The sequence below is a fragment of the Ictidomys tridecemlineatus genome, chromosome 9 (genome assembly GCF_052094955.1).
Source record: "Ictidomys tridecemlineatus isolate mIctTri1 chromosome 9, mIctTri1.hap1, whole genome shotgun sequence".
Lineage (NCBI taxonomy): Eukaryota > Metazoa > Chordata > Mammalia > Rodentia > Sciuridae > Ictidomys > Ictidomys tridecemlineatus.
The window spans coordinates 94,966,053-94,991,494 of NC_135485.1; the positions used below are offsets into that span (position 1 = coordinate 94,966,053).

General features: G+C 35.0%; 1 protein-coding gene across 1 annotated transcript in view; it reads left to right on the plus strand.

Moving 5' to 3' along the window:
• Positions 1–25,442, plus strand: part of Col25a1 (collagen type XXV alpha 1 chain) — a 444,456-nt gene that overhangs the window by 323,124 nt on the left and 95,890 nt on the right. The window contains exons 10-12 of the mRNA XM_078021824.1: positions 507–542; positions 15,101–15,127; positions 17,082–17,126. Of these exons, the coding sequence (XP_077877950.1) occupies positions 507–542; positions 15,101–15,127; positions 17,082–17,126 (108 nt within the window). The remainder of the gene's footprint in view (positions 1–506; positions 543–15,100; positions 15,128–17,081; positions 17,127–25,442) is intronic.

The following is a 25,442-nucleotide window of genomic DNA, read 5'->3' on the forward strand; positions in this document are numbered from 1 at the left end:
TAACTTCAACCATCATTAATTCAAGAGGACCAAAATTTAAAATCAATCTCTAATCATTTTGTGATTTAATTCCTGCACTAAGAGCAACTGTGTGTGCTTATATATATATATATATATATATATATATATAAGAGCAACTGTGTGTGCTTATATATATAATATATATATATATATATATATATATATATATATATATATATATATATATTACACAAACACACACATGTTCAGATTCTCAAAAAGAAGAAACCATATTATCAATTTTATGTCATCATAAGAGGTCATGATGATCCAGACTAAATTTTTAATTTCAAAGATGTCCATAAAATTATTTTGAAAAAAAATATCAGTTCTTTTAAGTGTGCTATGTTTAGATTCCTCTATTTAATCTGAAAAATGTGCTTGACATTCATGTGCCCAGAAAGTATTGGGGAAAAGAAAGAAACATGATTGAAATTGTTTTTTAATGTTTACATATTACTAAAATTATCACTTTTTTTTGGAAGGGTGAACCAGGAAAACCAGGAGAACAAGGCTTGATGGCAAGTATCTCGATTTATTTTATTCTATATAAAAATAATGGAAACCCAGGTTATTAAAATCTATGGCCAAGTTTATATGACAATACATCTGTTAAATGAGCAGAAAGTGAAAATTCATAAAAGTTAAAAGCTATATGGTCTATCTGCTGCATGCTAAGGGTCTCAACACATCTACAGAAATGATGCTGGAGAAAAAGAAGATTGCAGGTGGAGAAAGTGGTAGAAAGATGCTGCAGAAGATTAAGGGAGAAGGCAATTGAAGCAGCTCTGTTGTAAGGGAGATAAATTCAAGAGTATGCTGTTTAGTTTAAATAGAAACATGTTTTCAAAGGGATCAGGTGTGACAGTGAATTAGTGTAGCAAACCTTGACAGTACTTCAAGGAGTGTTTCTGTTGCTGAAAAGCTCTACACAGAGAGAAACATTTTAAGACATTTTTTAAAATCTCTCATTTTAAGACAGGTCATGCAATGATCTCACATGGACTTGTATAGACATGTGGAACCCAGTTCCTCATGAGTTGTTTATTCTTTGCCAGTAGAAAAGTCAGGTCAGCATGCTGATCCTTGAAGAGTGAAATGCCTTCAGCCTCCTCTCCCTGACTGTCTTTCAAGCTGCTCTTCTAGCCCACTTTACATGGGGAAATGTGGTTGATGCTCTAGTTACCCCAATGTCAAAGGACAATGGGTACCCATCCCAGCTGCAGAATGGGTAGACCCAAAAACCGCACCAGGAGCTGGCAGGTGATCATAATAAGCTTGATAGGGTCCAAGCTATATGATGGGTGGCTCATAGTGTACAGTTAATCAGCGTATAAAATTTATTTTAAAAAATCCTTAGCTAAGCCCTGGTAAAACTAATGCACTGGAGAACAACAGTGTGTGGGGAATGGAAGCCAGCATGGGAATGTGGAAGGTCAAAGGCTTCCCCCTCAGAGCTTTCAACAGCACTCTCCCCGGTGAGCAGCACACCCACTCAGCTGCCTTTGTGAGCAAGAGCTCTGATGAAATGAAAGCACCCTAGGATCAAATCGCACCCGCTGCCTGGAAATTCCATTCTTGACCTAAAATATCAAGATTGATATTTGATACAGATTATTTTTGGTGCCATTATGTATTTTTTTTTAAAAAGCAAATAAAATGAAAGAAAAAAGAAATGAAAAATCACATCTGTCACCAGTGATAACTACATAGAAGTGTAGCATTAACGCCTGTGTTATGGAGTCACAGAGTGTGAAGGATTCTTGCAAGACTATATGATATAAAATTTGGAATTGCTTTAAACAATTGAATCTATGATTTTTTTTTATTCTGGTAAAATGGTCAAAACATATTTCTCCCTTCCATTCTTACGTCACAACCTCAAGAGTTTGGATTGTTTCCAGCCTACCCAGAAATTATCATTGGCACTGACTGGCTTTCCTGATGCCCAGCCCTGCATCCCAATATGCAATATCCTAGAATAAAATGGATATTTCTTAAAAACAATATTCTTATCTTTCTTGAATTATATATGCTCTCAAGGATATACTACTATATGAATAACAACATAATCTCATTTTTCTACAATTCCTTGTTTCTTGGATTTTTGGTGCTAGGGATTAAACCCAGGTTCCTGTATGCTGAACATGAACCCTACCACTGAAATACACTCAATTCTCAGACAGATATCATTAAATATAAATGTTTAACCCAGCCCTAAATGAACTGTGTTAATATCTTAGTGTACTCAGATTTCCTATTTTAGATAAAAACTTTCTCATTGCAGATACTACTGGTTATTTTTTCTATAAACTTTTTCTTCTCTTTAAATTTTTCAGATTCAGTTCATGTTCTTATTTTTTAAATGACTCTAAGAAACCGAAGTCAAAATATCCCAAGGAAAGGTGTATGCAGTGATCTTCTAAAGTGCATTTAAAAATTACTGCATTTAAAGATAGAAAATCCTTTTTCTTAAGTGAAAGTTTCTATAATAGGAAAAGTAGACACATCATAGTGTCCATCTCAATATATTTTCAAAAGTACATGAAACTACGTACAAACCAGATCAATTACTAGAATATCATCATAAGCCCTGCTCTACCTCCCAGTCCCCATCCCAAAGGTAACCACCGTGCTGACTTCTGTCGCCATAGATTAGTCTTGCCTGCATTTGAATTGTATATTAATTGCATCATACAGTATGTACACAGTTGTGTCTGGCTTCTTTCATTCAACATTATGTTTGTGAGATCATCCACCTCTTTTAATAGCCTTCACAGCTGGTTAAAAGGGAGGAGGAGGAACCTTCCTGCCTTGACTACCCCGTTAAAACTCCATCACTCAGAGCAGTAGATGAATGAACGTCTGCCTGACCTTGGGCAAGTTACTTAACCTCTCAATTTCTCATCTGTAAAGAAAGGATAATATCCTTTCTGCCTGCTAGAAGACAAATGCAATAAATTAGAGGAAAGCACTTTAAAATATATAATGAAGAACTATGTGAGCATGTTATTATTATTATCACTCAGTTGTTCTCTCTAGAGTAAATTACAGGTGAACATGCATGGATTTATATAACAGATGTATCCCTGTAAAGTTTCATATGAATCAGATTTTCAAAAATCACCATATTTTAAATGTGCTGGGAAATTTTACTATTTAAAGCTACCCTATTCAAAGTCTTTTTGTAAAGTAGTATAACCCCCTTATTCCACTTCCCAGCAAATTGAATTTTTATAGTTTATATTTGTTTAACATAAAATGTTTCTCTGATTTAAAAATCTCTCATTTTTTTTAAAAAAAAATCAATTCTCCTTGTTAACTTGAATAGTACCTGTATATTTTAATTCATCTCATAGAGAAGAGAATACTAGAAATATAATTGTAATTTTCATGAGGAGAAAAATTCCTTCAGAAATTTCCTTTCCAATATTTTGAAGTCTGGGTGTGTATACATATATGTGTGTGCACATGTGTTTTAACTAGCAGTCTGATATGGTGTAAAGTATATCGTACCTGTAATTCTGGACTTGGAACTGCTTAGAGATATAGTATGGTCTATGATCTTTTTTACTGATCTATAAAGTGTAGGCAATACTTCCTAATCTATTTATCTCACTAGATGATGGTAAGAAGCAAGTGAAATACTTATATGAAATGTTTTATGAACTACAGAAAATCCATTAAAAAGAAGTATTAATGCTAAAATAAATGTCCAGTGATAGAACTCAGCCTGCAGAAAGACTGCTATATGAAATGTAAGGGCTGAGAACGACTCAATAGCCATCAACTTAGTTATAGCATATCACAAAGTGTAATTGATAGAGCAGGGGTTTTTTGTAGGTTTTTTTGTGTGTGTGTCCTGTTTATTCTTGGTGGTGATGGTGGTGGTCGTGTTTTGGCCATCTTCTCCCATATATCACATCATTAATTTTTCATAACATTTCTCACCCATGAGTTAAAACAAGACAGCATGGTAAATACCACTGCTCTCATCTTGCCCTCATTATGTAAAACCTGCTACACTTGTTGCTTTGTGTCCTAGAGGAATACTTGCTTCCATGAGGGTCTTAAGAGGCACTGGAGGATATTTATAAATTTAAAATATCTCCAATGATGAAATGAGGAAGCTAGAAATAGCCTAAAATTGGGTCTTACAAAACTGTTTATGAGTGTGGCAGGTAGGGAATTAGTTTTCATAATCCAGGATAGATAGTTTATATTGCAAAAATAATCATCTGAAGATTAACGGCATCTCTGATACAATAAAAAAGAAAATCTGCAGCTCAAGCAGTTTCACATTTATTTAATCCTGCTGTGCATCTACTCTGTAAATGTGACCTTTGGGTTTTCTGAGAAGTTCAGGATGAGATTTTCAAAAACAGAATCTTGAGCTTAAATAAATTTGACTCCATCTAAATAAGAACAGACGCACACTATCTTATAAAACCAGACACAAGAATAAAACCAACAGCTGACCAGAGTTGAAAGTGCTCAAATGTGTTCTAGCAAGAGTGATCTTTATCTTCCAGTTCTTCTGGAATGTAAATAGTGGTTAAAATCATATTTTTGAAGGTATTCTTCCTTTAGATATTCTTACTGTTTCTTTATTTTACAAATGCAGAAGTTCTCAGAAACATGAAATATAAATGGCATTTTAAAAAATATACCCTCTAGGGCTAGGGTTGTGGCTCAGTGGTAGAGCACTTGCCTAGCATGTATGAGGCACTGGGTTCAATCCTCAGCACCACATTAAAATAAATAAATATATATTTATATTATATGTATTATATATATATATTATGTGCATATATTTTATAAATATTATATATGTATATATTTATACACATTCACACACACCAACTAGTCCCAGTTTGATGAATATTGTTTTTTAGTTCAAAATATCTATATCCAAGGCTTCATAGATTATATCATTTTCTGAAACTCTTTATTCTTTCCATCTCCCCTTACACAAATATATGTAATCTACAAAACATATCTGTCATCTCTTTTTGAACTATAAAAATACTCAAATTGTTACTTATTAGACCTTGATGGTATCTGTGAATTCAGAACTCAGGAAAAAAAATTGTTCATTAAAGTGAAATTTGGATTTGTGTCTGAAGAACTTATAGATATTCTTTAGTTTCTTTTAGTTTTACCTGTAAACACATTTAATACATTGTTGCCCAAGTGACAGCATGCTTTTTAAAAATGTTAGTTAATAGCATAAGCATAAATAATTATTTCTGTTTGATTTAAAACAAAAGTGAAATAACCAACACTTGCTTTAAATATTCAGTTATATACATCACTATGCACAGATTTGATAAAATTCATCATTTTACTCAGTTGAACTTTGATCTGCCTGCTGTCTTGATCATCAGATGTCAGACATTGGAGACAACAGCAGACTCTTCCTGATTTGGATCTGGCAGAGAAAGCAAAATCTGAAACCATCAAAGCACAAATAACAAAAATGAAGAAAATCATCTTTGCATAGGCATTAGCCTAGATTTTAACAATGAAATGTGGTTTGGCAAAACGGGGTGTTCAGTTGTGCACCCTGCCTGCTGGGATGTCTTAGCAACCGCCTAATGCTTTATTATCCTCACTTAATCTGATTGTCCATGAAGTACATATAAATGCCACACTGACAGTGCCCTTCCCACCTCCTTGGTGCTTTTGTCCCAAGCCTGCAATGCTTTTTTTCCCAAAGGAACCCAGAGAAAGTAGACAAGTGATGCCTCCTCCTTCCTGTGCCAGCCCAGGGTCCCTCCCAGTTGCATGGCACAAGGGAGCTCTGTGTCCATTTCTGTGGGCCACAGACATCTCCAGAGGTGCCCAAGGTTGTGATAGTGAAGGAACAGAGGGGAACATTTGCTTTCTTTTGAGGATGGTTCTGTCTCCTAGAAACAAAATCTCAGCTTTGGGGAAGGATGTTCAACCATCATTTAGAAGCATAATCAAATGGCAGAAGTTCAAAAAAAAAAAAAAAAAAAAAGCCCAAAAGTATGAGTAAATAACACTGTACTCTTTCCTCATTGTATCTTTATACTTAATGATCTCTGGGCTGTAAATTTGCTCTATGTTCAACTGTCTTTGCACTGTTCTAGTCTGTATTAGAACCTATGTTATATTGAACAAATTAAGAAATCTAGACCTTTGATTTCTCATCTAAAGAAAGTGGTGAGACAAAGTGACATGAGTATCCTCCCAGTTCTAAAGTCCTATTATCCTTCTGTATTTTATTATAAACTAGAGATATATGTGCTCTGTGTGTCCTGCAGACAGTTAAGTGCAACAGTCATGTTGAATTTCAAAGGAATAAAGATTTTTAAATCATCTTCAAAACTGTAATCAACTTCTCCAGTTATCATTTCTTTTAACTTTAGAATACAACCTATTGTAGAAATACTGAAGCAAAATATGTGACTTTTGAGTGAGGATATAATAACATTATCTAAAGTCTTTGCATTATATTTGCAAATTTAGGACAAATATACACATTTTAGGGCAAGGACAAATGGAAGTCGTCCTACAAGATGTGTAAATATCAAAAAGTTACAAACCAAGCTAATAAAGTGTTAAGTGATGTATGTTCTATCTTCTAACCTGTACAAACATGTTTTCATTATGACATGGAAAATTCATGGAATGACATGGAAAATTTGCCCTCCTTAAAATTCAAAGCCAGAGTGTGGTGACTTGGGAAGAGTTGTGTGACAAGCTCCTAGTCCCTGGCCTGCTTCCTTTTTCTCCCACCCCTTTCACAACTATAAGACTCAGACTCTTGGATGCTCACAGGACCAAATTTCATGCACACCCCTCAAAATAACCACCCCTTTGCCCCCTCTTCCAATTCATTGTTGTGCACACGAAAAGTATGGTTCACCTTCAGAATAATAGACCTGAGAAAGAGGCAACTCATTGTGTTTGAAGTCATTGGAGCAGAAAATTCCAGGGTCTTTAATACCCAAAGCATCATTTAAGGTGGTAAGGAATACAGGTGGGCATGCCCCCACCAACTCACAGATTCCTAACCTCACGAGAAACACAACCAGAGAAGAGCTCTCTAAATCACAGGTCTCAAAACAGAAGCTTTCTTAATTGGGTCTAAGGGGAGTCCAAGAGTCCCTTATCTGAATGGAGACTTTAAAAAGTAGATCTGCTGTTGTCACCTCTTTTGAGAAAACTTCATATATACACATATACATGCACCCTTTTCCAAACGAAGTTAGAAATTGTCATCTTCCCTCATGCCCAGCATCTCACAACATTTGTCATATCTTATTGTAGGTGTAGGTACTTCGTATGTTGGGTAAACTGAATGAATAACAAACCAATAAATCATATACTAACATAAATGAACCAGCTTCTTAGTTTTCTCCCAAATGATGTCATTTCACCCCAGAGGTGGGGTTAAGCAGGATAAATCTAACAGACTTACTATAAACTGCCTTTTCTTCTGCACAGCAGCAGATTTAGAGGAAATCTTAGAAATCACCTAAAACACAGCACCATAAGTAACTTGGCTGGGGTCACAAGGTGAATAATGGCAGAAGTATGCTAGAATCCAGCTGATCGCAGTTTTATGTGTTTTAGTCTAAATCCACACTGTCCAATACAGTATCTACTAATGTATGTAACAGTTTTAATTTCAACTAATTTATATTAAGATTAAAGTTTCACTTTCTAAAAATTGCAAGTAACCACATTTCAAATGTTCAGTAGCCTTGAGGCGAGTGGCTTCCCCATTGGGTTGAGCAGTATAGACTGTTTCCATAATTGCAAAACTTTCTATTAGACAACACTGATCTATCTAGATAGAAAACAGATCTTAGTAACATATGACTATTTATTATAGTCTTAAATTTAAGACCTTCTGTGGATCATGGAATATTTAAATTCTAGGAACCAGTGTTTCTCAACATTGCTGATTTAAAATAGGAAAAGCATTTAATACTTTACCCAATAGAAATATTTTTTGCTGAGTGTAGTATGGGGTGATAGGCCTTTATGAACCATAAATCTCTTTCCTTTATGATACGCAAGGGAAGTGTGTGTAATCATGGAGGGCAGAGGAGCCTGTTAATTTTTCTTTCTTTTTGGGTCGTTTCCATTTGGGGTTCAGCACTAAGAAACAATTTATTAAATATGTAGATGGAATGAGTGAGCTAATTTCAGCTGTGGATATCTGGTGAAAGGTGATATAGAGTCTCTTGTTTTGGAACCTGATCAGAACATAGATTCTCAAATACCTGGATCTGTCTTTCATCGGCTAGTGGTATTTAATACTCAATATTTAGTCTTGGGTTCTGGTTTTGTCAAGCAGTGAGAAAAATGTATTACCTCTTTAATTTCCTGAGTTTTAAGAGACCTCCCTTAAAAAGGTCATAGCCTCATGATTTTGAGAAATGCCAATAAATGAATCATCCCTGTTTAGTATTTTTTCCCCCAGGAGAATGAGCCCGTGAGATATAGAGTCAGAAAAAAATTTGCTACTTTTGAAAAATAATTAGTCCATTAGAAATTTTTTCATCAAGTGTTCATGAATAGATGTAGTGCCATGGAACACCATCTTATTAATGAGCTCCAGGTTTTAGGCAAATTTTTTTTCAAAGAAATTATGGAGCCATCTTATTGAAATAAAAGTCCCAGATGCTTAAACAGAAACAATTGCCTCAAAACCAGGAGCTCTTTCCAGTGTCATACCAGGTAGAAGGATGACAGTTTGGTAAAATAATTGTGGACATCTAAAACAGGATTTTATAATTTTTACATTCATTCATGCATTGTTTTAGATTTGTCAACAATAATTTTTGTTGAGTACTAACCTACATTCTGAAGATGTAAAATCTACTAGCCTTGGGTGAACTGAAGAAGGCTCACAAGCTATGACCATGATCCATGTAAGAATGAGTAAGAACTTCAGATGGAGACTAACAGGGGGAGGATATGGGCTACTTGGGAAAATATAAATGATAAATATAAATGGAGATATGGTCCATGAGGAATTGATCCAAGAGGTGTAGCTACCCCATCTCAGCACTGCCTTCACTCTTGTTTATGCTGTGTTACTCCACAGACTGTTCAATTAAATCATTGGCCTTCACAATGAAAACATTTCAGCACAGTCTCTTATATTCTAAACATTCCCAATAGTTTCTGGTTTGGCATCTCCACACACTTCAGCTATGAAATCCAATCTTGTAAAACATCTCTTGAATTCCACTCCAGACAGACATATAATAGTGGCTAGAGTTTATGTTTCTTAACCTTCCCACATCAAACATCCAAGTAGAATATAGAATTTTATGTAAGTACATCTCAAATGGTTGCTTCTTAAATCAGACAAGTTTCCATTATTTGTTTCAAATTTCCTCTTAACTTTTTAGAAACCAAGTTTATGTATTTTGTGATCTTATGAGGCATTTGACCAGGTTAATATCTTCAAAAAGTTGTAATTAAAATCTGTTACACAAAATCCTTGAGAAAATCTGGTACTGATGTTTTATGGCTCTGTAAGTTAGATTATACATGCTATCATTATTCCCAATGGAACCAGACTTTAAAAAAGCATTTTCTTCATTATGTCTCACTGTTATTAAATCATGGAAAAATTCTTAACTCAAAAAGGAATTAATTTTAAATGGCTTAATAGTGTAGGCTTTTTTAATTCTCCCCATTACCAATGGACCACCTCTTTTTTGTTCCCTGTGTTTTTTATTACAGAAGCTGATTGTATATTCTTATACACAGCAATGACCAGCAGCTTTCAGAGCTTCAGATTTTACTGTTAGCCATCAGGGACAGAACAGGAACTGTGTCCGCCCCCTCCATCATTTCCTAATAGCAGGCAACCAGAACTTGCCTTAAAACACCTCCCAAGAGGCTTCCTAAAGCACATCATTTAGAAACTTTGCATCCTGTTTAAGTAATTAATACCTCAATCAAATCTATGCTAACTTCACTAGTGTCAGAAAAAATCATTAATTGTTTTCCATTCCATGATCTATCAAGCAAAAGACTTTTAAAAAATATATGTGAAATGGGAAGTACAGCCGATGCATAATGGTTGTAGAATCATCAATTTCTTAACAGCCTGCTTTGAAGATTAACTTGGATTGCTAATTCCAGCTACTGTTTGCATAATGACTCTCAGAGGTTCATTAGAGACCGTAGACTGGTGTACACAACACTCTCAGTGTTTATGATGTCAGGCAATGAGAATGATCTTTGTTTTACTGTTTGATTGTAGAAGCCAGAATTGAGTTCTTCCACCCACTCTTACACTTAGAAGTAAATCTGGAGGCTATTGTAATAAACCAGTAGCATTAGAATAATTCAGGTAAACAAAAGGGTAAGAAGCCTTGCCATTCATATCTTGAGACACTATTGTCTTTATAAGAAAAAATCTTGAAAAATAAAAGTAAAAAAGAAAAAAAGAAAAAATCTTGACTGATTTATTCCTTATTCTATCATTTTTATCACCCTCCAAGTAAATCCCATTGTGCTCATAAGCCCCTACAAGACCATGCAAATACAATCTCCCTTCCCTCTCCATATCTAATTTACTTGTAACCTCCAGGGTGTTCATTGAACCCACTTCTCATGTTCCCAGCTCTTGGCCCTTGCATTGGCTGTCCCCTTGCCTGGAGCATCCTTCCCCTTCTGCATTCATGTGGCCTGCCTGACCTCTCTCAGAGCTGTCTGTTCAGGAGTCACTTTGTCACTGTGGTCTTCACCAACCCTCCATTTAAAATACTTCCCATTCCCTTCCCTGTCTTTAGCACTTAACCCCCTGATTCAATTTGTTTTCATCTATTCTTGTCTTTCTCCCTTCACTAGAACAGGAAGTCCAGGAAGGCATGAGTTTTGTCTTATTAGTCGACATTGACTTTCCAGTGCCTAGAGCCTTGCCTGGCAGTCAGTAGGTACTCACAAACTGTGAAGTGAATGAATAAATGAATGAGCACAATAGGATTCACTGAGCAATTAATATATGCCACTTACTATGCATAATAAAAGATGTTTGGGGGTAAAGAAAGAAGTAACCAAACAATTACAATAATGTTGTCAAGTTCTATGAAAAGGCCCTAACACATTGGGATGCTTTGGAGAACAAAAGAAGGGAACTGAACCCCACAGGCAGGGACACTGGGCTCTGATTTATAGATGGTTGCAGGAGAGAGGATCAGAGAGAAGCCCCTTATTGCAACAGGCAGCCAGAGGTGTTGGAAGCATGGCTCATGGGATGATGTACAACTATTACCAAAAGCCATCAAAGGATGTTTAAGCAGAAGTATGGAACCATTAGCATTCTAGAAAGCTCACTCAGACAGCAGTGTGCAGAAAGATTCAAGGAGGCTAAAAGCAGAGTGGCCATTAGATGGCTGTCACATTAGCTAGGTGAAAGAGAGATGAGGGCTCCAACAAGGGCACAGCAGTACAGCTGGAGAAGAGGACTGGACCAGAGAGAGAGTCTTATGTATCCAAGGGGCTCAGAGCAGGAATAAAGAATCACTCTCAGGCCAGAGTTAACTGATATTGGGAAAGATGATCACCAACATGGGGGCTATCATATTTCTTTAACTTACTTGCTCACCATGTGCTGAAAATTGTGCATAATCTTCAGAAATGGAAGCTAGCAAGGGAAGGGGAAACAGGAAGGAAAATCAAGTGCGCTGTATAATTCCTTACTAGTTTACAAGTTTCTATCTGAACTTTGTTTGGCCCGTTTCTTTGTGGTCTTTTAAGGAAGATTGTGGAAACTCGGGTGTAAAGATCTACGTGGCTTTGGTAATTCATATTTAGAATTTTTCAGCGTCTCATTTGATTTTCATCTTTTGAGTAGAATTATGTCCACTGTGCATAATTCTTCAATGCAAAGTTTAAGCATTTTATATCAACCAAAAACTATAGTGAGATGTGTATATTTTAAGATTCAAATTATAGTGGGAATTTTTGGAGTTAAAGAAATATAGCTTAATATGTTAAGATTCTATGTGTTGCATAATTTCTAAACTTGAAATGTAGAAACTATCTAGAAAAATAAAAATTTCATTTTGAGTATTTCCACCTTATTTGGTTGTGTGCAAAGTATATGCAAATTTCAAATTTGCCTGTCAAGAAAATGTCTAAGAAAGGAGCACTTCATTGATTAATAAAAATGGACCAAGAAGATTACAGTCCTACTTTGGAAAACTACTTAATCCAAACTTGTTGAATTATGGGGATAATAATAATGGACTTATTTTAGAAATCTTAAACCACTAAAATTTTAATTTTCAGAATAATAAGAAGCATTAGTTTCACTAGTAAATAATGAATTGATGACTTACTTCATTCAGCTATTGTGCAGGCTGAAAGTATAAATAAGTTCAGAAAGATTAGGTCAGTTAATTGAATGACTCTATGGTATTTGTCCATTGGTTTATTTGTACCAGAAACCACAAGACTAATCAAACGTAGACATCTTAACCAACTGGCAACATACTCTAATTTCAAAATAAATGTTAAGCAGAGAAATCTTATTTTGTAAGTTTAAATTTAATTATCACAACATTAGAGGTCCATAGTAGTAGTATTCATCCAAGGATACTAAAAATGCATGTAAAATCTTGCTCATTAAAATAACTGGGGTGTGTATGTTTGTGTGTATACTTACAAATGTATATCTTTGCCTTACATCCAACTCTATTCCAAGTTTCCTCTTGGAAATGGATTATATTCTCCTTGGCTTGATAGCATTTTTTCTACTAGTGAGTTCAAAACTGTATACACAGTTTTGATAGCTGAGAATGTGTTCTTGGCAGCAGAATTATGACTATAAGACATGTATTCACAATTCAAAATTAATGTTAAATATTAAAAACTGCTTTTATTTTCCTAGTTTACCAAAAATAACACTAGTTTCCTAAAAGTGAATGGAACAATTATGCTTTTTTTACAATTATCCATAAATATTGCATTAAAATATAGAACTAATATAATTTTATGGATTTCAGAGCTATGATCAGTTTTTCTAAATCTCTGATTTGATGTGACCATAAGCATAAACCAAAATAGAAAATACCAGATATGTTGGCCTCTAGTTAAAATATTTGATGTACAATTTGCTCTTATTTTCATTTTAAATAGTCCGTTCCAGGGTTATATATCCATGTAATGAAATATCCAGTTTTAGGGAATAATATTTTTTCAAGTGGCAAAGTTAGGTTTACAATGGGAAAGAAACCTTTTGTGAATTGAACCTACACATTCTCAGTCTAAACATTGCATTAATGTGCTCCTTGTTATATGATTTCCTTTCTAACATCAACATTTTAAGACGTGAAATGCTCTAGAGACACTTGAGAAAATGGAATCCTAGACAATGATAAGACCCACGGCTTGTCTTCATTCTCAGATCTCCTATCACCACAACCTCTAAACTCTGCCTTTTACTCAGCATTAACATTTACTTCCCAAACAATTTACCCAAGTGAGGAAATGATTAAACATGTTTATGTGCTAAGGAGAAGGAACTGTTGGAGAAGGGGAGGCTCTGATACGGATGTAGGGGTAATTGATGGAAACAGATCCCTGAGGACAGAGGCCAAGGATGGATTCCAGAGCCTAGCAAATGAATTGGCCTTGCATGGGAGGCGGGAATCTTCTTTCTCTGATACCGGAGAAGGGTCCATGTGGATTGGGGTTGATGAGAGACATGATGTCGAGGGAATTTACACCTGAAGTCTCTTATTTTCTCTGCAAACCTGAAACAGAGAATTTTAAATGGAAGAATTAGAATGAGTAGGGAGAGTGACCACAGATATGTAGATAGCAAGCTCATTAAAATTTTGGTGGGTTGGTTGAGGATATCAATAGGAATATCTAAAAATGGTAGTAAATGGTGAACTTTCAATAACCTAAAGCTGATTATAGGAGGAAATTACTAGTCTTACTTGTAGGATTACAAAAGATCCATGAGGAACAGTTTCACCAATGTTCCTGAACATTGTGTATTTTTAATTTTAAATAATGATGCATGACTAGTTCTTCCTCTAATGACCACCCTAGTGTTTTATTTAATGTAACTGAGTATGAATATAAGATCCTAATTAATGGAAATGTCACACATTGAAAAGAAGATTGCCATTAATTAAAATGTATTGAGCAAAAGAGCTTTTACATGAAATGATAATGTCTATAACTTCACTAAACCATACAAAAAAAGTAAATATATTTTTGAAAGGACTAGAAGTATTTAATATTTTAATTTTAAAATAGACACAAAAAGTCAGAAATGTAGCTATATCTCCTTGTGTTCCTTTCCACTCTCCCAAAGCCATGCCTTGCTCTAAATAAAGCCAACAGAATCCCAACACTGACTTTGTGATTTTTAAACTGCTAAATCTCAAAACTGTCACATTTACATTTTCTGTGTAAATGTTCTCATTCATCTCACTAAACATTGTATCCCCCAACTCCCATTATAGACTAAGCAACAGTTGGCAGCATCTTTTGTTCCCTTTTCAGGTACAAACTGAGTGCCACAGTTGACCTTGGCCTCCCCTAGTTTGTAAACAAGTTTTTGTGCAGGTCAATTGACCACATTTCCTCTGAGAAAGAATAGAACAAAGTATGTTTCTTTGTAAGCTATTTAATTATTTCCTTTGCAAATCTGCTTACTGAAGTTTTGCAGATGCAGAATTCACATAATGTCCGTTAGTTGGGGAACTGCATTGCATTGTAACAGCTTCTAGCAACAATACCTGCAGCCCTCTAAATGAGATTGATATGATAGATTTGCAAGTATTTGAAGAAACAGAGGCACTGGAACAGCAAATGTTCTTTTTTTTTTTTTTCTTTCCCTGGAGAAACAATCAGAGCCCTATTGCATATGCTGAATGTTCTTCAAAAAAAGAATAAAATGGGAAAAAATACCCATCTGTACTTCCAACTGAAAATTTTCCTTGAGCATCACTGTATTTCAGTAGAGCAAAGAGAACCTACAGAATAGGACAGATTTAATTAGTCATCTAAGCTTGAATGGCTATAGTGTTATGTTGATTAAATTATATTTCTTTTTCAGGGTCCTCTGGGGCCTCCAGGACAAAAGGTAGAGTATACAACAATACTGTGGAAGTAATTATACTCCCATCGCCTAATGGCCTGCAAGAGAGGTGGACAGAATTAGCTACTGTAAGCCATGCTGAAGCAGTCTGGTTTGTACATTCTGCTTTCTAAAAATAATTCATATAGAGTAGCATTAGATTTCTAATCAACTCCATTGTAGAAAATTCTGAAAATCCACAGCAGACCGTTGTTAAGCTGTCTGCTGAAAGTGTCAGTTATTGAATTTTTAATTCAAATACTGTTTAAACAGTGTGACAAAACTTAAAATGCAAAAGATCGAATGACATTGCAAATTGAATGCATGGTCTTGCTCAAATATGTAATAGCCAAAGAGCCACAGAACTGCCCAGGACAAAAAAAAAATGTGTTTGTTGCTGCATTTCAGGGGTCCACTAAGTATCCTCCTTTGCCAAGGTAACTGAAAAGTGACTTCCTGATTGTCATTTCAGTGTTATCCACAGTCATCCAAATTGACCATTACATTCTCCTGGGGGAGAATCTAGGGTTTCTAAAATTACACCAGTACCACAGAGGTAAATATGTCAGTAGCAGGAAGAAGGCTCTTTGCAAACAAAATAGAAGGAAGTCCCCCATTCCCCACTAACCTCCCCTCCTGCAGGGGGGGGAAAGGGATAGTTAACCTGCAGAAAACTAAAGAAAACCATTTTATTATAACAGGTGGAAAAGTGATTATTCTTTATCTTTGGAATCCATCAAAGATAGAGACTTTTTATCCCTCAAGCACTGCGCATGTGGCATCTGTTGAAACATAATCCTACAAACCAAGTAAAAGCCAATGAGTGGTGAGACAACTTGTGTATAGGAACACTTTGTCCCTCTCAATAATGTCTCTATTAAGCATGGTGTGAAATTGTAAAGCTACCCTAATCCACATTCGACCAGGATAAAATTACTGCTTCAGCCTTCGGGAAGTACTTTAATGACCCACCCCATATAATCATTGAATGAACCAAGGAATTTACCGTTTTGGTGGGTCATTACTATTAAAAAAAATTTCCCATTATTATTAAAGAAATTTAATATACATCTACAAAGAAGAAAATCTGTTTTCTAGTTCTAGACAAAGAATAAGCACATTGTATTTTAAAATGATTTCTCCAGAGCCTAAAAGGGAGGTGTAAGGGAGGGAAATGACATCACTGTTTGCTAATGCTTCTGTGTCCACTTAAATGACTTAGATTTTCTTGAGTCAAATTAGCTTTCCTACTCTCAGTGCACCCCATCTATGCCCAACTATCCATACTCACCCAAGTATGTATGTGTGCACTTGTACGCACACACATCTTAAAATGTTTTGTGCAGAAGTTATTTTTTTCCTGATCAGTGTATAACATTTATGATATTTTTTGAGTCCACTCTGAAGACATTAAAATTTGGGTGGCATAAACATACTACCTGAGTCCAGGGGGAAAATACTCCAAATACAAAAATCTTGAGTTTACAACATGGGTCCTTAATTTAGGTGTAGAACAAACAGTTGTTATTTTAATGTATTTTTATGTTATTTACACTCTTGAAATTCAAGAATTACTGCTAGTGTAAGGCTTTTTCCAGATGGAACAAAGGCTATTTATTTCTTAACAACAAAATTTAAAGCCATATAACTTTCTGATAGATATGGATCTCAATTTATGACATGAAATTCTTTAAAATCATATTAGGGTTAAGTGGATATTTGGAAACAAGTTTAAATTTTAACTTGAGTTTTTGAGAAAGCTTGAAGACTACCTATGTTATATATTTTCAGACAGTAAATACAATCTGAAAAAAAACATAATCTTATAATTTTTTGTACATAAGTTCTGTGATGTTTTACCAAGGTAAAAAATATATGACTGACATATCTAACACAATATAAATTTAGAATTGAAATATTGTGTGATTATGAAACTTAATTTAATCATGAATCTTCTTAGGGTTCCATTGGCGCACCTGGAATCCCAGGAATGAATGGACAAAAGGTGAGTTCCTTTGAATATATAATTTCTTTTATAATTTGGAGAGCATTCAAATCACAAAATTATTCTAGTGAATGAGTTAACAATAAGTTTTTGTGCTTATAAAAGGACTACATATACTTCTGAAGTATGGGAAAGTATGGTACAAATGATCAAATCTGTGTCATTTTAAAAAATGCACTAGTCAGATACTGAAAAATTTCCATTGTAAGTATTTTGAATGCCAGTTTGATCAGTTCTATGTATGATACAGCTATATCTTTTTCATAAATATAAATGGCTTAGGGAAATGCCAAATTTAACATTTTTCTTGAAGAACAAAATGCACTCTAGTTTATTCTAGTCGTGGTTAAACTAGGTACTGTTTCTGGGTTAACAAAAGTTATTTTTACAGAGGGAACCTATAAAACCTTCTGAATCCAGAAGCAAGCTTTTTTAATTGTTGAACAGAATTAGGGTTAAATACACTTGCCATTCTCATATTAACACTTTTGTGGTACTGTTAATAGTGAGGGAGAATAATAAAGTAAAACCAGAACTTCACAACTCCACATACACATATTTCCATGCCTCAGTGTATTTATTCCTTCCACATATTTACTGGTGGACAGAGCATCTAGCGTTATCCCGGGGCTAAGTCTGGTATTCTGTGCTCCCCAACAGTCCTGACTGGCTCTGCAATCTGGAACCTCTACAGAGACCAGGAAAGCCACTGTGAGAGCTGACAAAGCCCATGGCTGGGCTAGTCTACCAGAAGGCAGGATGCAGAGTTAGGGACTTTCCTGTCCCCCTCAGAGATCTGAGACTGGGCTTTAGAAATCCTGTGACTCATCTGCTTGTATTCCCAGAATATTTTAAATCCATGTGCCCTGGACCAAACTCTGAAAGTATAAAGGAGGCCAGCCTTTGCAGAGAGACTAAGATGCCTCATAATCCTTTCCATCTTTTCTCCATCCTGGCTTCTCTATCAGAACCTGCAAAGTGGCTAAAAGCATGATTGTGCTACTTAGAGGTGATGTGAATTTGACCAAGTCCTTAAAGTTTCTGGCCTCAGTTTCTCTTCTGGAAGAGAGAGACAGTAGCAGTTCCTTCCCAATAAGGTCAATGTAAGGAATAGACATGAAGCCCTTACATTAGTGTTTGCTATTACTAGTAAAATTTCCCTTCATTTTATTTTAGTGAAATTCTGGAAATTTGATGAATCTGTGTTTAGTAAAGACTCTTTCGGAATTACTTGCCTCTCAAGTGAAATTAATGTTCTTGACCAAGGCTTATGACACCCTTAGGCCATAAACCAAGCATGCAGCACTCATTCATGGCTAGCTAACCATGCCGCAGCTCCATTTTCTACTTCGTAAAATGCACGTCTCTTTGCTTTACAAATTCTGGTAAGGACAGAAGATAAACTTTCTGGGTGGAGCATTGCAGGTCATGGAGGGAAACAAACACAATTTGTAAGTTTGTCCTTTTTAGGATCAATTTGAAAAATTATATAACTCGAAGTGTTTTTTAACATTGGTGAAACCCAAAACTTGTGTGCCTAAGGTTAATGTTTTGCTTTGTCTTCTTTGTTTCTTTTTCTTTTTCCAACAATCATGAAAATTTATAGAAACCTTTAACCTGAAACAAAACAACTTTAAAGCTGTCACATGGACTCTTTTGAAGACGGCATATTCTTTATTTTTGCAAGGAAATATGCAATTTCCTTAGCAAGAGAAAGGAATGTGACATTTTCTTGTCCTAGTCACCAAGTTTAAATTATATTTCAAGGAACGAGACAGTTAATATTTGCAGTTTTATGTTTTGTTATACATCCTTGTGGCATTTGCAATGTGTTTTCTCTAAAACCTAGAGAAACCAAATGTTTTCACACTTTTATGAAGGTCTCGGCAAAATGTAGTTTGAGTTTGTTTTTTCTGCTTCATCAATCTAGACATAAACTCTGTATATGGAACTTCTGTTCATCCTACTTATTATTTAACAATGGAATAGCTGTTATGTTGTCTTTAGGAAAAGAAGGTGCAAACATGAGTCTCCTTCACTGAGATGGCTGGTCATTTAGACAGTGAAGACAAGGTTGGCCGTTCTATAATAATTCTATAGCTTGGACTCACAGAAGGAATCTTGAACTTCTAAAAGTGCTTTTCTAAAAGAGAGAGCTTATAATGACATAATAATTTTTAAAAAGCACTCCATGTCCTTAAACTGTCTTGAGAGAACATTTTCTTCCACATTATAGATTCACTTTTTCTGAAGAAATACTTTTGATGCCCAGAAAATCATTTTCAAACAATCGTTAAGAGAGGGTTATCATTTCTAAGCCATGAACTATGGCAAATAACAACCAGGAAATTAAAAAAAAATGTTTTCTCTTGTGTTTGAAAAACAAAGGAAAAGGAAATTATTCTAATACAATATTTTGTTTTCTACAAGACATTTTTTATTCATCATTCAGATTGACAAAATTGGTAATTAGCCTTGGTCACTAATTTGATGGTGATTTTTTTTTTTTACACTTATTTTCCTCTATTAGTCACCTTACTTGCTAATCAGAATGTTAGTTCTTTGTAATGGTTTTCTAATTCTTTAGATTGTGCTAGGGAAAAAAAAAAGACTTGCAGTAACCCAGCACTAAATTCTAATCTAGTTCCTTCTAGCATCCCAACTTACACTAGTTACTAAGCATCCTTCAGTGAAAAGCAGGAGGCTGGTGAGGTGTAGAGGAAAGAATATGGCCTCTCAGTCAAAGACAGGGTGCTTGTGTTTAAAAAGGTCCTTGCCTAGGCAAGATACAGAACCTGTTTCAGTCTCCAGTATAAAATATAGAGATGGACCTTGGTTTGCTAGACTAAGTGTCTAAAGTGAACCTTATATAAGAGATGCTCAGTAAATTTTGAAAAGCATTGATAGTAGAACCATCATGCTTTAAAAATCTCCGCAGCCAGGCATGGTGGCCCTGCCTAGAACACAGCTACTCAGGAGGCTGAGGCAGGAGGATCACAAATTTGAGGCCAGGCCGGGCAACTTAATGAGACCCTGTCTCAAAATAAAATTTTAGAAAGTGGGTAGGGATGTAGTTCAGTGGCACAGTGCCCCTGGATTCAGTCCCCAGTACAATGAGGACGGGGTAGGGGAGAGGGGAGAAAGGTAAAGCTACATTCCCAGCCCATTTTATTATTTTTTATAATTCTCACAGTTAAAGGTATATCAACATTTTATTTATGTTCACATACACAAATGTACACGTGGCAAGATGTGTCTATGTGTATGTGTACGTCAGAATATTTTTTTTATTAGCTACACATGACATTACAATGATCTTGGCAATTCATACATTTGAATCAATTGGGGTATAATTTCTCATTTTTCTGTCAGAATATTTTAAATCCTTCAGATAACACTGAGAAGCATGGACTGTTTAAAATGATGTTATGATAAACCATTTTTAATTAATTTTTTATTTTAAATGACAGTAGAATGCATTACAGTTCTTATTACACATATAGAGCACAATTTTTCATATCTCTATAAAGTATATTCATACCATTTTGTGTCTTCATACATGTACTTTGGACAATAATGTCTATCACATTCCACCATCATTTCTAACCCCATGCCCTCTCCTTTACCCTCCCACCCCTCTGCCCTATCTAAAGTTTGTCTGTTCCTCCCATGATCCGCCTCCCTATCCCACTATGAATCAGCCTCCTTATATCAGAGAAAACATTCAGCATTTGTTTTAGGGGGGGATTAGCTAACTTCATTTGGCATTATCTTCTCCAACTCCATCCATTTACCTGCAAATACCACGATTTTATTCTCTTTTACTTCGAGCAATATTCCATTGTGTATATATGCCACATTTTTTAAATCCATTCATCTACTGAAGGGCATCTAGGTTGGTTCCACAGTTTAGCTAGTGTGAATTGTGCTGCTGTAAACATTGATGTGGCTGTGTCCCTGTAGTATGCTGTTTTTAAGTCCTTTGGGTATAGACCAAGGAGAGGGATAGCTGGGTCAAATGGTGGTTCTATTCCCAGTTTTCCAAGGAATCTTTATACTGCTTTCCATATTGGCTAGACCAATTTGCAGTCCCCCCAGCAATGTATGAGTGTGCCTTTGTGCCCACATTCTTGCCAACATTTATTGTTGTTTGTCTTTAATAGCTACCATTCTGACTGGAGTGAAATGAAATCTTATAGTGGTTTTGATTTACATTTCTCTAATTGCTAGTGATGATGAACAGTTTTTCATATATTTGTATATTGATTGGTTGTATATCATCTTCTGAGAAGTGTCTGTTCATGTCCTTCACCCATTTGTTGATTGGCTTATTTGTTTTTTGTTTTTTTTTTTTTTTTTTTTTTTGGTGTTTAGCTTTTTGAGTTCTTTATATACCGTAGAGATTAGTGCTCTATCTGATGTGTGAGTGGTAAAATTTTGCTCCCAGGATGTAGGCTCCCTTTTCACCTCAGAGATTGTTTCTTTTGCTGAGAAGAAACTTTTTAGGTGGAGTCTATCCCATTTATTAATCCTTGATTTTAATTCTTGCATCAAAGAAGTCTTATTAAGGAAGTTGGGGCCTAATCCCACATGATGGAGATTAGGGCCTACTTTTTATTCTGTTAGACACAGGGTCTCTAGTTGTATTCCTAGGTCCTTGATCCATTTTGAGTTGAGTTTTGTGCATGGTGAGAGATAGGGGTTTAATTTCATTTTGTTTCGTATGGATTTCCCGTTTTCCCAGCACCATTTGTTGAAGAGACTCTTTTCTCCAATGCATGTTTTTGGGTGCCTTTATCTAATATAAGATCATTGTAATTATGTGGGTTAGTCTTTGTGTCCTCTATTCTGTACCATTGGTCTACCAGTCTGTTTTGGTGCCAATACCATGCTTTTTTGTTACTATTCCTTTGTAGTATAGTTTAAGGTCTGGTATAGTGATGCCACCTGATTCATTCTTCTTGCTGGGGACTGCTTTAGCTATTCTGGGTCTCTTATTTTTCCAGATGAATTTCATGACTGATTTTTCTATTTCTATGAGGAATGTCATTGGGATTTTGATCAAAATTGCATTAAATCTATATAGTGTTTATGGAAGTATGGTCATTTTGATAATATTAATTTTGCCTATCCAAGAGCAAGGAATAGATCTTCTTTCCCTTCTAAGGACTTCTTTGATTTCTTTATTTAGGGCTTTGTAATTTTCATTATATAGATCCATCACCTATTTTAAGTTGATTCCCCAGTATTTTTTTTTTTTTTTGGCTATTGTAAATGGGATAGTTTTCCTTTTATCCCTTTCTGAGGATTTGTCACTGATAGACAGAAATGCCTTTGATTTATGGGTGTTGATTTTATATCCTGCTACTTTGCTGAATTTATTTACTAGTTCTAGAAATTTTCTGGTAGAACTTTTAGGGTCTTCTAGGTATAGAATCATATCATCAGCAAATAGTGCCAAATTGAGGGGTTTTTTTGCCTCTGTGTATCCCTTTAATTTCTTTCATCTGTCTAATTGCTCTGATCAGTGTTTCAAGAACTATGTTACATAGAAGTGGTGAAAGAGGGCATCCTTATCTTGTTCCAGTTTTTACCTTCAATTTTTCTCCATTTAGAATGAAATTGGCCTGGGAATTAGCATAGATAGCCTTTATGATGTTGATATATGTTCCTATTATCCCTAATTTTTCTAGTGTTTTGAACATGAAGGGGTGCTACATTTTGTCAGATGCTTTTTTCTATGTCTGTTGAGATGATTATATGATTCTTATCTTTAAGTCTATTAATGTGATGAATTACATTTATTGATTTCTATGTGTTGAACCAACCTTGCATCCCTAGGATGAATCCCACTTGATCGTGGTGCACAATCTTTTTGATATGTTTTTATATTCAATTTGCCAGAACTTTATTGAGAATTTTTGCATTTATGTTCATTAGAGATATTGGTCTGAAGTTTTCGGGTTTTTTGATGTGTCTTTGCCTGGTTTTGGAATCAGGGTGATATTGGCCTCATAGAATGAGTTTGGAAGTGCTGCCTCTTTTTCTATTTCCTGAAGTAAATTGAAGAGTATTGGTATTAGTTCTTCTTTAACAGTCTTGTAGGACTCGGTTGTGTATCCATCTGGTACTGGGCTGTTCTTGGTTGGTAGACTTCTGATGGTATCTTTTATTTCGTCACTTGAAATTTATCTGTTTAAATTATGTATATCATCCTGATTCAAATTGTTTTACTCTAGAAATTTGTTGATGCCTTCCATATTTTCTACTTTATTGGAGTACAAGTTTTCAAAATAATTTCTAATTATCTTCTGTATTTCTGTAGTGTCTGTCGTGATATTTCCTTTTTCATCACATATGTTAGTAATTTGAATTTCCTCTCTCCTTCTCTTCATTAGCATGGCTAAGAGGCTATCAATTTTATTTATTTTTTCAAAGAACCAACTTCTTGTTCTGTCAGTTTTTTCAATTGTTTCTTTTGTTTCAATTTCATTGATTTCAGATCTGATTTTAATTATTTCCTGTCTTCTCTTCTTTTTGTGTTGATTTGTTCTTCTTTTTCTAGGGCTTTGAGATGTAAGTCATTTATTTGTTGACTTTTTCTTCTTTTAAGGAATTAACTCCATGCAATAAACTTTCCTCTTAGAACTGCTTTCATACTGCCCAAGAGATTTCGATATGTTGTATCTGTGTTCTCAGTCACCTCTAAAAATTTTTTAATCTCCCCCTTGATGTCTTCTGTAACCCATTGTTCATTCAGTAGCATATTATTTAGTCTCCAGGTGTTGGAGTGTATTTCTTATTTTATTATTGATTTCTAATTTCATTTCATTATGATCTGATAGAATTAAGAGTAGTATCTCTACTTTTTTATATTTGCTAAAAGTTGCTTTTTGGCATAGTATATGGTTTATTTTAGAGAAGGATCCATGTGCTGCTGAGAAGAAAGTGTATTCTCTCATTGGAGGTTGAAATATTCTATATATGTCAGTTAAGTCTAAGTTATTGATTGTATTATTGAGTTCTATAGTTTCTTTGTTCAGCTTTTGTTTGGAAGATCTATCTAGTGATAAAAGAGGTGTGTTAAAGTCACCCAAAATTATTGTGTTCTAGTCTATTTGACTCTTAAACTTGAGAAGAGTTTATTTGATGAACATAGATGCTCCATTGTTTGGGGAGTATATATTTATAATTGTTAAGTCTTATTGGTGTATGTTTCCCTTGAGCAGTATGTAGTGTCCTTCTTTATCCTTTTTTATTGACTTTAGCTTGAAGTCTACTTTATTTGATGTGAAGATGGAAACCCTTGCTTGCCTCTGCTGTCTATGTGAGTGGTATGATTTTTCCCAACCCTTCACCTTCATTCTGTGGATGTCTTTTCCTATGAGATGAGTCTCTTGGAGGCAGCATATTGTTGGGTCTTTTTTTTTTGGGGGGGGGGGTCCAATCTGCTAGTCTGTGTCTATTGATTGGTGAGTTTAGGTCATTAACATTCAAGGTTATTAATTGAGACATGATTTGTATTCCCAGCTATTTTTGTTTATTTTTGGTATTTAATGTGTGTTGGTTTCTCCTCTGATGAGATTTTCCTTTAGTTTAATACCTCCTTCTGTTGATTTTCATTATTGTTTTTCATTTCCTCTCTGTGGAATATTTTGCTGAGGATGTTGTATAGTGCAGGCTTCCTAGTTGTAAATTCTTTTAACTTTTCTTTATCATGGAAAGTTTTTATTTCATCACCAAATCTAAAGCTTAGTTTTTCTAGATATAAGAATCTTGGTTGGCATCCATTTTCTTTCAGAGCTTGGTATATGTTGTTGCATGATCTCTTGGCTTTGAGGATCTGGGTTGAAAAATCTGCTGAAATACAAATTGGCCTCCCCTATATATGTTCTGATTCCTCTTTCTTGCATCTTTAAGATTCTATCCTTATTCTGTATGCTAGGCATTTTCATTATAATGTGCCTTGGTGTAGATCTTTTGTAATTTTGTACATTTGGTATCCTGTATTTGGTTTTCCAATTCATTCTTCATGCTTGGGAAATTTTCTGATATTATCTCATTGAAGAGATTGTGTATTCCTTTGGTTTGAAACTCTGAGCCTTCCTCTATCCCAGTAACTCTTAGATTTGTTCTTTTGATGCTGTCCCATAATTCTTGGATGTTCTGTTCATGGTTTCTTACTATCTTCACGTGTGATCAACTTTATTTTCCAGATTGTATACTTTGTCTTCATTATCTGACATTCTGTCTTCCAAGTGATCTAGTCTGTTGGTTATGCTTTCTATTGAGTTTTTTTCTTTGATTTATTGTATC